The 13,872-nt window shown below is 40.0% G+C and overlaps 2 protein-coding genes and 1 non-coding gene across 4 annotated transcripts; 2 read left to right on the top strand and 1 right to left on the bottom strand.

Annotated features, from left to right (window-relative positions):
* Window positions 1-242: 242 nt before the first annotated feature.
* hs6st2 (heparan sulfate 6-O-sulfotransferase 2) lies at window positions 243-4,151 on the bottom strand. Of its 2 annotated transcripts, none has more exons than XM_053323437.1 (2): window positions 3,255-4,151; window positions 243-1,594 (listed from the first exon to the last, which is right to left on the bottom strand). In XM_053323437.1, the coding sequence occupies exons 1-2, from the start codon at window positions 3,824-3,826 to the stop codon at window positions 787-789; spliced, it is 1,380 nt and encodes a 459-aa protein (XP_053179412.1). In that variant the 5' UTR covers window positions 3,827-4,151; the 3' UTR covers window positions 243-786. The 2 variants fall into 2 exon arrangements, with proteins under 2 accessions (XP_053179412.1, XP_053179413.1); XM_053323438.1 differs by having other exon boundaries at window positions 243-1,591.
* A 243-nt stretch (window positions 4,152-4,394) lies between these two features.
* Window positions 4,395-4,467, top strand: trnaf-gaa (transfer RNA phenylalanine (anticodon GAA)). Its single transcript has one exon. It is a non-coding gene; the product is annotated as a tRNA-Phe (tRNA).
* A 3,093-nt stretch (window positions 4,468-7,560) lies between these two features.
* zgc:153018 (Transmembrane protein 179-like) lies at window positions 7,561-12,339 on the top strand. Its single transcript, XM_053323454.1, has 4 exons — window positions 7,561-7,936; window positions 8,899-9,036; window positions 11,290-11,368; window positions 11,738-12,339. The coding sequence occupies exons 1-4, from the start codon at window positions 7,614-7,616 to the stop codon at window positions 11,924-11,926; spliced, it is 729 nt and encodes a 242-aa protein (XP_053179429.1). The 5' UTR covers window positions 7,561-7,613; the 3' UTR covers window positions 11,927-12,339.
* Window positions 12,340-13,872: the final 1,533 nt, after the last annotated feature.

The raw sequence follows: 13,872 nt of genomic DNA, 5'->3' as shown, positions 1-13,872 counted from the left end.
CAGTGAACTATGGCTCAAATGCATATTTAAGAATAAGCTGTGAGATCCACTTTCACCTCAGTACTCCATCCAGGAGATTCTGATTTCATTAATTACTTGAGCACTCCCTGCTGGTGCTGCACAGACTTGCAAGTGTAACAACAAAACGATGCAGCCTTTCAGTCTATCAGACAAAATGACATTAGGACAACAGTTCAGTGAATGTAAAAACATTTTTTATATAAAAAAGGTAGATTTGGGACACATTCAGTTTTTTTTTACAACATTATCAGTTATACTACACATTGAGGTATCTATTTTTTGTAACTTAGACACTTAAAAACTGGTACCTTTTAAAAATGTACATATTTCAGACAAGACAACAGTTTGGCAAACATACAGATTGTTAATCACAAACAGTAGCATATTTTCTGATTAAAACAAGATTTACATTATTCCTTCTCACAAAGAGAATATAAACACCCCCTTGTTTCAAGCTATATCACAAGAGTTGATGATGTGTGTGAAAGCCATGAGAACAATCATAGAGCCCTGGGTGAAAGGACTGCAGGTAGCTTAAACCCGCCTTTCTTTCTGTCAGGGAACTATATCCATTATGAATATCATTTGTGGCAAAGAAATACAATCAATATCAATAAATAAATGAGTGTTACTTAAAACAGTTCATGGTGAGAAAAAAATTAATTCAGTGAAAGGCATATACTTAAAATAATGGATTCATTAACAACAGAAAAGGCAGAGATGGGTACACTCAGCATTAAGACATCGTACTGCTTCTTCCTGTTACTACCACTGTTCCACGTTGTCCATGTAGTCCTCCAAGGTGCCGTTCTCATCTAGATCCCACCAGTCTGGGAGTGGCACCTCAGACTCCACACCAGCTTCATCTGCTTTTCCCTTCTGCTCTACTACAGGAGAACGTGAGGTTTCTGTGGGCTTCAGCTGCCTCCCTAGCTTTGTTGTGAACCGTCCACGGAGTCTCCTTCTCTCCTTTTGCCGCCTCTCCCGGGCCTGCCTGCGCTCCTGCTGCCTCGCCACCTGGAAACGCTGCAGGAAAAGGTCGCGGGCGTACTCGTACAACTCCACATCCCATTGGTTTAGCTGGCGGATTCTGTGTTGCGTCTCAGGAGGCACCTCAACGCTAGAGGCACGTGTGCCATTCAGCTGTGTGAATGGTGCGATGAACTCCAAATTGAAGGTACGCTCAAACAGGTACTGGGTCTTACGCTGGTACTCGGTAAGTCCAAAGAAGGCCATGCCACGCAGGTTACATTTAGCGCTCTCTAGAAGTACAGCCCAGCGCTCCACCTCGCTCATGGCAGAGACGTTGTAGCAACCCACCAGGCTGAGATCAGCCAGCATGCGGGTCTGCCGATTGTTGGCCAGGTTGTAGGGGCAGTCCATGAACTCCTGCAGGGAGCAACCTGACCAGTCATCCCCTGTGTAGCAGCTAGGAAGCTCAGACAGTGTCGGTGAATGTCCATCACAAACGTGTAAGGAGGCCTTCCATGTGGCACCGCGTTGCACATGACGCCACTCGCTCAGGTACCGTGACACTGGATCTCTTAAGATAGTTATATAATAATAGTTCCTACTGGAGAGGAGAAAAAAGGACATTAGGTCTATAACATGCCAACTCAAAGAGCCACAAGATGTCATCACTAAAAGCTCAGAGGTCAGTAAATATGATTTAATAAGAAGTAGTCGGTAGGCACAGCAGAGAGAAGGCAGAGTAAAAAACACAAAACTCATTTTTATCCAGACAGTCAGGGGCGCATTAACAACACTGGAGGCCCCTGGGCTACAGAACTTTATGAGCCCCCCCAACCCACCCCGCACCCCCGCTGCAGGAATTCATGAGCCCCCCATCCCTAAGTGGTTGACACACTATATTTTGCCTACAAAAACTCAATACAAGGTCATCTTTGGCTCTGTGCCATTTATTTGTACCATTGTATGTACCAATGTATGTACCATTAACTATGTGCACCTTTGCAAATGAGCCAACATATAATCACACACACACACACACACACACACACACACACACACACACACACACACACACACACACTTACATCAGCACAATAATTCACTTAGGCTAATAATAACTGTTCCATAGGCTATGCAACAAATCTAACATATTGCAAGCACATAATTGATTCATCTCTGTGCCATTTATTTATTTAATGTATGTAGGCCTAACATTAACTATGTGCATTTCATTTTTGCAAATGAGCCAACATGCACGCACACACACACGCACAATTACAACGCCACTTGGGTGTGAACGCTTCATTGTTGCTAACTATTAGGCTATGTGTCGTCTTGCCTGTCGCTTTGTGTGCCGTCTACTACGCTGCGTGTGGAATATATATGGTGTGATTTTGTTACATTGTTTCAAAATGAAAGATATGGGGGGGGGGGCTCTCAGTGTCGCACCATCCCTATCACTTTTACCACCAGATGTTACTGTAGTGCAGCGTCATGTGTGTTAAGGTCGAGTGTTCATTAGCCTACATAATTATTCTCAATTTTTAGAGGCCCCCCCATGGTGGAGGCCCTGGGGCTGTAGCCCAGGTTAGCCCGTTCATTAATGCACCCCTGCAGACAGTTTTCGATCATTCTGTGATTAGTTGTAGATTTTTTCTAAAGCTTATATGTACATGGTCAGTGAAGTATCACATTAGAACCAGTTGGGTTTGTGTTGTTTGGATTCACACTCAAGACCACTGAATAGCTCATCAAATGAACATCTGACCTGACCCGGTTAAACTGTAATGTACGTTAGCAGCTAAAGCATGTATGTAATATCAAAACATTTTGACCTGTACCTCTGCAGTCACTTTATTATACAATAGAAAAACATAATTTGACCATTTAGAGTATATTTACCTCTTCAGTAAAGACTATTATATATTGTGGATGATTATCTTTCAGTGTATTGCTCAGTTGTCCGTACAGCTGAATAATCTTTAAGATCATGTATGTAGGTTTGTGCAATATCTCTATAATATATTGATGATGTGATATGAGACTAGATATAATCTTAGATACTGGATATTGTATATCGTGATATGACATAAGTGTGGCATTTTATATTTTGTAAAAGTAGTAATCATAACTCATATTGATGTTCAAAAACATTTAGATATTTGATTTTGTCCCTACTGTTTAAATTGAATTGTATGTATTGTGATTGTCTCAAGTTCCCCTATGATCCCCACCCAAGCATCCCTTCCCTCTTCACCAACCTGGGCAGATTCCTGGAGGCCTCCTGTGAGTCCATGCGTGAGGGGACGCAGCTGGTCAGCTCAGTCCAGTCCGCATGAAGTCCGCAGCTCCAGCCGGTGGAGAACCGGGAAAAGAGCCAAGTTTCCTTTTTACCTGGCCGGTAACAAGTACACTTCTTCTGGCCTGCGTGGCACTCGCAGGGTCTCTCCAGCTGAATATTCCGCACCAGGTGACGACCAAACGTGGTGCCGCCTGTCTTTTGAATGTGCAGAAACACAATCACATCGTCCCCTTTGATGTTGAAGTCTACACCGCGGTTTAAATCGGCTTTGGTGAAGTTGAAGCGAGGGATAAAGCGGACCAGAGCGCCGTCCTCTGCAATGTACGGATCCTTTTGAAGACCGTCTTGGTTTTCATTGCTCCGGGAACCAGTTGCACTGCCAACATTAAACCAGGAGCCCAGCTGGTGCAGCATCTGGCACTCAGACCTGCTGGGACACACATACTGGATCATAATGACGCCGAAGAGCAACACCATGAGCAGGACGATTAGGAGCCGGTGGTGGCTGCTACTGCTGGACTTCTCATCCATCTTCCCGGGACGGACAGAAAAACATCACTCAGGCAGTCCGGGGGCCGTGCCTCGGCTGGGGAACCTCTGGGAGTAATGTTATACAGGCGCCTAAAAAGCCAAAACAATAACAATGCAGCTGCTAGCCAGCTAACGATAGCTACCGTCGACTGAGGCTCAATTAAACGGGCGACATATCAGTGTAATACTTGCTGTTTTGTAAGCAGAAACGCGCAGAGGTCTCACATCAGACAAATACGTAGTTTTGGTGGTAGCGTTGTTTTTTCTCAGTAACATTTACAGTGATAGTCTTTCTCCTCGGCAGTAAATCAGCCTCTTCCACTGCCGTCGATTCTTGACCTTTTCTTCCCAGCAGCCTCTGCGCTAAACGTGAGAGCAAAAGTTACGTCACCGCAACGTACTGGACGTAACCATGGAGACGCAGTCAACCTAACTGCCGGTTCAAGCTGTTTAAAGCAACACGTGTTCGGTAATTACTGATAATCGATTAATATCACTTATAGTTTGATGCCGTTTGTCGCTTTAGTGTGTTTCAATAAATTTAGTGTATTACACAAGCAACTCTGTCGCCGAAATAGCTCAGTTGGGAGAGCGTTAGACTGAAGATCTAAAGGTCCCTGGTTCGATCCCGGGTTTCGGCATTTTGACTCAGTGAACAAAGCTTGTCTTTCCTCAGGAGATATTCACCCCTTAATTTGAGTTTTTTAACTGTGGAAGTCAGATTTTGTTTTGTTGAGACCCATTGACTTCAAATGTGGTCAGTTTTAAGGCAAAGAAATATTTGCAAATGCATAAACTAATTGAATAAATAATAATAATAATGATAATAATAATATATTTTATTTAAGTCGCCTTTCAGGGCACTCAAGGTCACCTTACAATACACATAAACACGGACTTGACGAAACGATGGACTTTTCAATGGTTGAATTAATTCAACATGGAATATAAAATATCCTCTTTTTTTTTTAAACTAATTGTTTGAGTGTGGCGTGGCTACTTGGATGATCTCAGTATTTCTAAACTCTTGGTTACAGCCATGTCTCCTGAATAGTATCAGTAACACCGTCAATGATAGGGGATAAACTACCTTACAGGCCTGTTAACATCAGTGATATAGTACATATATGTCCCATGAGCTCCACGGTTCATTTTTAAACCTTGAGTGAAATCCCTTGGTGAAAAATAAAAAATAAAGTCCACACTTTTATAAACAAGATAGCACTGTTGTTTAAATGCCTATCAGATTACAGTTCTATGTGACCAAAATAGCCTCATACTACAAATTTGTGAAGAAAAAGAAATCAAATTAATTAAATCAACAGTTAATTAATAACCAGTTACATGTCTCCTTCATTCCCAGTGCATTCAGTATGTCCATACAGTTAGGCTAAATCTTGTATTGGCCTTGTTTTTTGTGGAAGCCTGCCCTACATAGCAGCCTCATGAGCCTCATCATAATGTTCCAATTTAATTAAGTGTTACAGACACTGCATTCATTCAGTTTTGTGGTAATTCACTGTGGGAATTTGGCTTTCCCATTATCACTGAAGAAGATCTTTCACTGTTAGTATTTGTTCATCTAACAAGTTATTGTCTTTTGGCCATATTGATATGGTCAACATTTATATAACAGTGAAAGACACTTTTTTGTGATTTTAATACAATAATACTTTACACTATTTACATTTTTATGTAACTTTTTTCAGGGTACTCACTGACCAATGCTGTCATGTGGATTATTAGCATATGTATAGTTTTAAACTTCAGGTTAACAGTCAGTTGTACAGACAGTAAAATCTTCTGCACATTCTCTTAGTTGCACAGTTTGTTTTTTTGGGCTCAGTCAGTGTCACTAATGCTCTGTGGTCTGTATGTCATGAAAGCTGTAGATGTGTCCACAGGGTGTGGGTGGATGCCATTGTCTGTCACACAGGGAGGAATTTTACCCAGCTCCACCCCACATTCCTCTACCAGTGGCATCAAATTAGGACTCCTCTGGAGTAATTAAAGACTTGCTATAATTCAGTGGACCCAGGTTTTCTGTGCTTTGATGTTAAACTGCACTAGACACTACTTGTGATCTGGCGCCATATAAATAAAACTGACTAAACCACACTTAACTTAATTCACATGGTGTCACAGAATCTGATTCAGTTGCTGTAATAAAACTAGCATGACTCTTCCCAGTCATGACTTATACCAGCTGCTGATAGGCCTATGTAAAAATGACTTTAAAACAGTGTTAAAGATAAGGTACAAAAAGGTCAATCTAATATTTATTTTATAATTTAATTAGATCTCAAATTTTTATCATCAGCAGCTTGTAGTTTAAAATGTTGGCACGTTTATTCAAAAGCTGATTTCTTAATATAGCTGGGGAAACTTGTTTATAATGTTAATACTTGTTAAAACTAGATAAATACTAATTCAAAATGTCACAATTATAATAAAGCAGGTACATTTTGAGCCCTCCTGTGCCCACATGGAGCCAGCTGATCGGCCTCATTGATCAGGCCCTTGATCAGTGAGCACCAGTCTGTCTGCAAGCTGATTACATTAAATTAAATCTTCTTCTGCAGGACTGAAATGAGGCCAGTTAAAAACAAACAGACATGACGTCGCTGCAGCTACGTCATCAATGATCGTTTATGGAGGGAAGATGATTCACTCAACTCAAGGCTAAAAAACTACACGAAGGATTGCCACTTTTGACTTTTTCACTAAATAGGAATGATTAGGCTATTGGTTAACATTTCCCAATCGATCCCCTTTAGAAATAATAATTTTGTTCCTCCCGTTTTGTTACTCTTCATATTCTGCACTATTTTTGAGCCATTGCAACGAAGTGTGCACTGTATAGTACGCTATAGTTTATAATCTGAATGACAAATAAATATCTATCCGTCTGTCTGTCTGTCTGTCTATCTATCTATCTATCTATCTAATGTATAGTGATTAAAGAAGCGGTAGCAATGCTGTTATTGTACCCACCAAGAATGTGACATAAAATAGCCTATCTCAAAAACTTGCAGACTTGTTAATTTATTTTATGATTTTCCAGGATATACTTTAGATTTTTTTTAAATCAACTTGACATCAGCAGATTATCACGATTGTCTATTATTCTGTGTCATGATGCAGATCCAGATTTTGATGCCGAGATAAATTTAAAGTAGGCTACATTTTCTATGGTCTAACCAGCTGAGAAGCCTTGGCAGAGGTATGCAGGACGATCTCTGTTTACATATTTTAATGTGTTATGAAGAAAACACATTTCCATGTATGATATTTACATTCAGTGATCAGCTAAAAAGAAACTATTGTACTGTATATATCACACATCATGGTAATAATGTTATTATTATAGGCCTATCACAATGTTAAAAGTCAAAATCTAAAACGATATCCAGTCTCATATTATGATATCAATATAATATAAATATATTCCCCAGCCCTACTATAAATATAAATTGTGTGTTAACAGGATATTATACTATATAACTACTGACTATTATGACACCTGTGACGATCATTGTTGTCCTGTTCGTGTCTCCTATAAACCATGTCAGAGTGAGATCTCTGCTGCTCCTCTGTGTTATGACCATATATGGAGGGAGTTGTGTAACAGCTGGACCTCTGAGCGACCACCCTCTCGGTCCCCGCCCTTCACATCTTTAAATATCCACCACCGCTCTGAAGTCTCATTCTGTAAATTCACGGACATGTGCTGACATTGTTGGATTTTAAATTTTTAATACAGAGTGATTACTGTTTGACTTCAGACATGGAGCTGGACAGGCGGCTGCTGCTGGCTCACTGCACCGCTCACGCCCTGTCGGTCCTGGCGGGCTTGCTGGTGGTCGTCCCGATGGCTCTCAATGGCTCTGCTTTCAAAGGCCGCTGCGCACTCTTCTCCACCGGCTACTGGAGGACCGAGAACCGGGCCGAACTGCCGGGGGAGCCGGGAGACGTGTCTCATCTGGTGGTGCAGCAGTGGGGCCCGCCGGCAGCCTGCCAGTTCGCTACGTTTGTGGGTATTTTCACGGTGCTGTACGGAGCCGCGCAGGGCTGGAGGTGTCTCTTCTATCTGCACGGACGGCACGACGAGTGAGGACCTGCAACACACCCACATAACTGATATTACACTCATAGACCTATAACACTGGTAACATCAGTATCAAAACGAAGATGGCATTACTGACCTAATTATCACCACTCAACTTTAATTACTGCGACTGTAGCACCGATATTTATTAGTTTATTTCATTAGTTAGTATTAGCAGTAAGACGTGGAGTAGGCCTATTGAACACTATGCACCAAACTAGTTGCTGCAGTAGTAGTAGTAGTAGTTTAGTAGTAGACCAGACAGAGATCATTTATATTTTAAACATGTAACACCATAAATAAAAACAACAACACAATTCTTCTCAAACCATTGTTTGCACTTACAGGAAAAAACTAGGAAATTCTTCCATATGTAATTTCTATGTGTGTTATATGTCTCTGATCTTCTGGTTAACATCTTTACAGCTAGTTATTTGATCTTGACTTAACAGCATCATGACATTTAAAAAAATGGAGCTGTGTGTGCTTAAAATGTTGACAGTAGTACATGTTAACCTACTGACATTTTAAATTAGTTGAAAACACAAATTATAGTCTGTTCTACATTATAGCTTTCATGCATTTTAGGGCTGCAACTTAATTAATTTCTTGATTAATTGTTTAATTGTGATAAATTGTCCATTATAATTACACAGAGCCCTATTTGAAGTCCTCATGGCTTGAATTGGTTGTTTTAGCAAATCAACAGTACAAGACTCAAAGATATTTAGGTCACAGAAGACAAAAGAAAAAGCAAATCCTCACATCTGCAACCTGAGAAAGGTTAGCATTTTTGCTTCAAAAATTACATAAACAATGAATCAGTTACCAGAATAGTATATAATAGAATTTTATATCAGTGTCAGTCATCTTATGTTCTCATTGTGTCAGCTGTATTGGGTCAACATATGGCTCCGGCCACATTCAGTGAGTCTCATGGTCTGTGATGTGTGTCTCTGCTCAGCACTCTGTTTTCGTCCTTCCTGACGGTCCTGCTGAGTGTGTGCGTGCTCTTCCTGTCTGGAGGGGCCAGTGTCATCTTGTCTCTGGGTCTGGTTTCCTGGTGCGACACTGTGACTGATGCCAACACACGACCTTACAGGTAGGTGGTCTGATGCTCAACCTTTATCACTATGTCATGCTGCATCATCATACATGTTGACGCTGGTTTATGAGTGACAAGTTGGTCAAAGAGATTTTTTGTAAATCTGAAGCCTCATCAGAGATCCCAAAACACTATATATATATGTATATATATAAATAGTTATAACCAGGTCACAAATTAGCACCAGCCACCTGCCAAATTCTGGTAAAAATGTGCACGTGGCTGGTAGATTTGCTTCACTCATCAACCAAAAAAAAACCAATGGTAATCTTACTGAGTGGACCAAAAACTTAATTTTGCATCCTAAATTATAAGTTGTGCACCTGTCTGTCCATGAGCGGAAAACCAACCAGAACCATTATTGCTCAAAATAAGCAATGACTGACATTGAATTGTCATCCAGTATCTAATAAATGATCATTTTCATCTTCATTTCGCTGATATTGATGCATCTTTTATCATTTCTATATATTACCAACATGTTTGTAATTTACTTACAGTAATTGTCATCATGGTTTCTTCAGTGTTGTCCTTATAAAAAAAAATGTAATACCAGTTTTTAATACATTTTATAAGTCACACTGTCAAAGAATGACAGAAAACCAGTAGGGACCACAAGGGCTACAATTATGTATTAAGTACATCAGAATAAAATAGGTTGTGGATCAGTCTTATGCCTCTGCTGTCTGTAATGACCAAATTAAATATTAGAAATAATATTAAATATAATACTTTGGCTTGCTTCTGTGAAATAATGAGGTCACACAGAGTAGCATTCAGAGGTGGTTTCAGTTTGTTCCTTGCCTTTGATTTTGTGACAGTCACAATGGAAAACTCTGATGCACATGAATAGGTGCCGGTGAAAGGAAACAGATATTTGACTGCCTGTTTTGACGGAGAGAAATATTGGCTGACATCCGGCAGAATGACGCAAAGTCGGTTTGTGTGAACTGAAGCTGCGGGCTGCTGTCTGCTGTTGTTTCCATCAGTTCATTTTCCAGAACAGCGGACAGAGACGTGTCCTCTGAAGCACGATCCACAGAGAAAGGGTTCAAAATACCAACGCTCCCATGTCCTGGGTCCTATGTGAAGTAGTCTGCAAATTTTTGTGACAACTGAGTTAAATGATGGGTTTTAGCACTGGATATGTAAACATGAGGAGAGACTTCCAAAATTTCACTGAGGAGTGGTAACATGTCAGATCATCCCTCCTTGAAAAGAATAAGATTTTTCTTGAAGCCCTCAATTTTGTCTGAAACCCAAAAACCCTGTTCTGTTTCTGCCTTGCTGTGATGTATCGAGCGGATTTAACAGGTCAAATCTATCTGATAAATAGGTCAGCTTTGTACAAAAGCTACCATCAGTGTCATGCCCGGCAAGAGAGAAGTGCTGCTCTTTAAAAGATGTGTGTACTCATTTTCTCAGTTGAAAAAGGATATTAAACTCACAATCTCTAGAAAGCCCCCTAACATCACGGTGGAACAAGAGCAGAACACCTTGAGCTGAGTGCATTTTTCTTTATATGGGTCACAGTTTTGATAGCCATGTTCATGACTTCACGCTGCTCTGGTGACATCTGCTTTGTTGTTAGACTCTCCCAATATAAAGCCCTTCTCACACATGCAGTCTGTCCCTGAAATATTCAGGAACATTTCCTGCATGGGGTTGTGTGTGAATGGGAGCAGGGATCAATATTTAAGAAAATCTGTACAAGCACATAAAGGGTAACGTCTGTGTGACAAAAGACGCTTTCATGTGCAGCAAGCGAACCAATCACATCGTCCGCTTATAACCTATTTGATGCTGTGACTTGTTTACAGTTGCCTTGCCAACGCTTTTGTGGATGATTTGATAACTAACAAGAAACACAAAATAATGAATAATGAGGGCCTATCAAAGCCTTTTTTGAGGTAACTGAATTAAATGATAGTTTGATAAAGATGTGGAACAAACAATGCTGCTCTGTCTAATGCACATACCCACCATTCATTAACAAACAAATCTTACTCATATTCAACTGGTGTAATAATGGTTCCTGATACTGATTCTTTTCAAGCAACATTCTTATCCTTTACTAATAGGTTAATAGGCATATTACAGTCTTGATAGATGTTGATCAAGTGATGATATGCTGATAAAAGGACACATCAAACAGGTGAAAGTCGATCTCTGTCATTGTGTCTGTTATCGGCTGATATTTCTAGTCTTTCTGTGAGTGTCTCATCCTTTTATCTTGTATATTGTGTTCAGCTGTGCCGAGTCTCAGTCTGTCCCGCTTTACCTGGATGTGGACACCTCCTCCTTCTACACGGAGCTCAGTCTGGCACAGGTAGGAGCTCTCACAATTTAACACACACACACGCACACACACACACACACACACACACACAAAAACAAAACAGAGATAAAAGCAGAGTGAATATTGTACTTATATTTGCCAGGTAGCCAGAAACACAACTCCAAATGAGTGCTAATGTTGCACTGTGACCCCTGGATGTGTAATAATCAACTGTTTAATAACAACTTCACTATTACAACTTTACAAGGTATCAGTGGTCAAGGGGCCAGAAGAAGCCAATTAATGCAGCTTTAACTGGATAAAAAAACTCCATTCACACCCTGTACTACATGTAAAACACACAGCAGCAGTTTAGTTTATTATCAACTGTGAGCTTCACTCTGTCTCCTCTCTGCTCAGGCGTCTCTGTGGTGTGTGACGGCTCTGTGGCTCACACAGTCCATCCTGGCCTTCCTGAGGCTTTACCACTCACACAGCCAGCACATCAGCGGGCCTTGTCTGCCCCGGGAGAAGGATCTGCTGCTGGGTTACAGTCCATCTGAATGCTCCTCCTCACCTCTTCCAACAACACCCACTATCTTCGTCTAACAGGCAGTGAAGTCTTCAAATTTATCTCCACACTCTGAAGTTTGTTGCATTTAGTTTTTTTATTTTGGTACCTTTCACAAATGATCACTTTGTGTAATGAGCTGATGTCTGAGCAGGGCCAACATCGTTCATTACATCACACTGCCCTTCCTCATCCACACCCAACACTTCACTTAGACCCAGTTTGTGCCTCTCGTGCATGATTACATTTGAAATATTTTGTTCTTTTCTGATAAACCCAAAGATCTCATCAACATTCTCATCAATATAACTTTGAAGATATTTCCAGGATCCTCTGAAACTCCTCCAACCATCTGGGTGAAAAAATATTCTGTACATATGTTGTGTTTTTTAGTTTTAAATTAAAATAAACAAAGTAGCATAAGCAAATATAATAATAATAAAACAGTTTAGCTCACGGCATACAAATTATACAATATTTGGATACATAAATTTGTAATTCCTTGTTACTACCTAGCCCATTCAGAGACTTAAAAACAAATAAAAGAATCTTAAAATCAATATTTGCAATATTATTATGATCATTTTTACATCATATTCATTTTAATTGAAGAACATATTAAATTATACACAGGATCTGTACTAAACAAAGATGTTTTTTTTGTTTATATAATATAATGTGTAGGCCAGGGCGTCTCTGCAGCACCACAATATTTGATTTAAAATGGTATTTTGACACATTTAACAAATATTGTTAAAGGTGAATATTGCAATTTTGAGAAAATTTCAATTAATTGTTCAGTACTAATATTTTTTCATCAATATGGTTAAAAGAGTCCTTGAAGACTATATATGATGAGAATCACAGGTCATCTGAACTTATTCTGTGACTCAAATGTAACATTAACACATACACGATGGTCACAAACTGGAGCTGAACACAAGCTCTCTGGGGCCAAAAGGGATTTAACAGATAATAAAGTAAGAAGGGTTCATGTTCAGTGATCTAATGACAACAGTGTTAATCTGACTCTGTTGATTATCCTTGTCAGTGAACTGTGACTTTGTGAATTAATGCGTTACATTTAGTTTACGTCACTGACAACACCTCAAACAACTAGATGCTGTTGTTCCTACAGTCTGTGTTTAATATGCATGTTTGTTTACAGCTCTGCTGAACGTTTGCACACTTGTGTCCTCATCAGGGAGAAGACTTATTAGTCGGTTCTGAGTGTTTTATTCAAATGGAGAACTGAGGCGCTTTTGTAGCGGAGCATGTGGTGAGAGTGTGACTGAGCCACCGTGTACGTAAAATAGGCTCACTGTGTGAGCATGACCCGGATGTTCTGTTGTGTAACGGAAAAATTACTGCCACGCTTCTCTCTTCTTGTGACGATTTTTATCATGATGCTGTTTGTGTGGATGCCGATGCTCGGAGGGCTTTGATGAAGCTGTCACATCTTCTTAGATGATCTGAGTCTGTGGGGTGAAATAGGAAAAGAGGTTTCTGTGGAGCCCATGAGGGTCAGTGGAGGGGAAAGAAATACAAACTTTGCTGAGTTTTTGAACACATGATGCAAAGATGTTCCTAAACATCTTTCCTGTTTTCTTTGACCTGAGCAGCGGTAATGAAACACAGACAGCGGAGCAAGAAATCTGAAGTTAAGAGAGATGAGGCAGTTTTGTTGCTTGAAATAAATTTGTAATTTATATTTATGAAGTGTTTTTGTATAACTGATAATGGTCTTGCTTTTTACCTCTTGTACCTGTATGTGATCATTCATATTCCTGTTGTTGTTTTTTCTTTGGCATTTGTTTGTTTGTCAAATAAAAAGCTTCCCACACTGAGCAATATTTTTTATATAAACATCTGATCACATGCCTACATGTTATGTAAAAGGAGTAAATGATGATAAACCCACAAATAAACTGTGGAGAACAAATATTAATCAGCTGTGAATATTAATGATGAACTATGTCTGCTG

Source organism: Scomber japonicus, chromosome 8 (genome assembly GCF_027409825.1).
Source record: "Scomber japonicus isolate fScoJap1 chromosome 8, fScoJap1.pri, whole genome shotgun sequence".
Taxonomy (NCBI): Eukaryota; Metazoa; Chordata; class Actinopteri; order Scombriformes; family Scombridae; genus Scomber; species Scomber japonicus.
The sequence above is the reverse complement of the archived record's forward strand: the minus strand, read 5'-3'. Positions and strand labels throughout refer to the sequence as shown.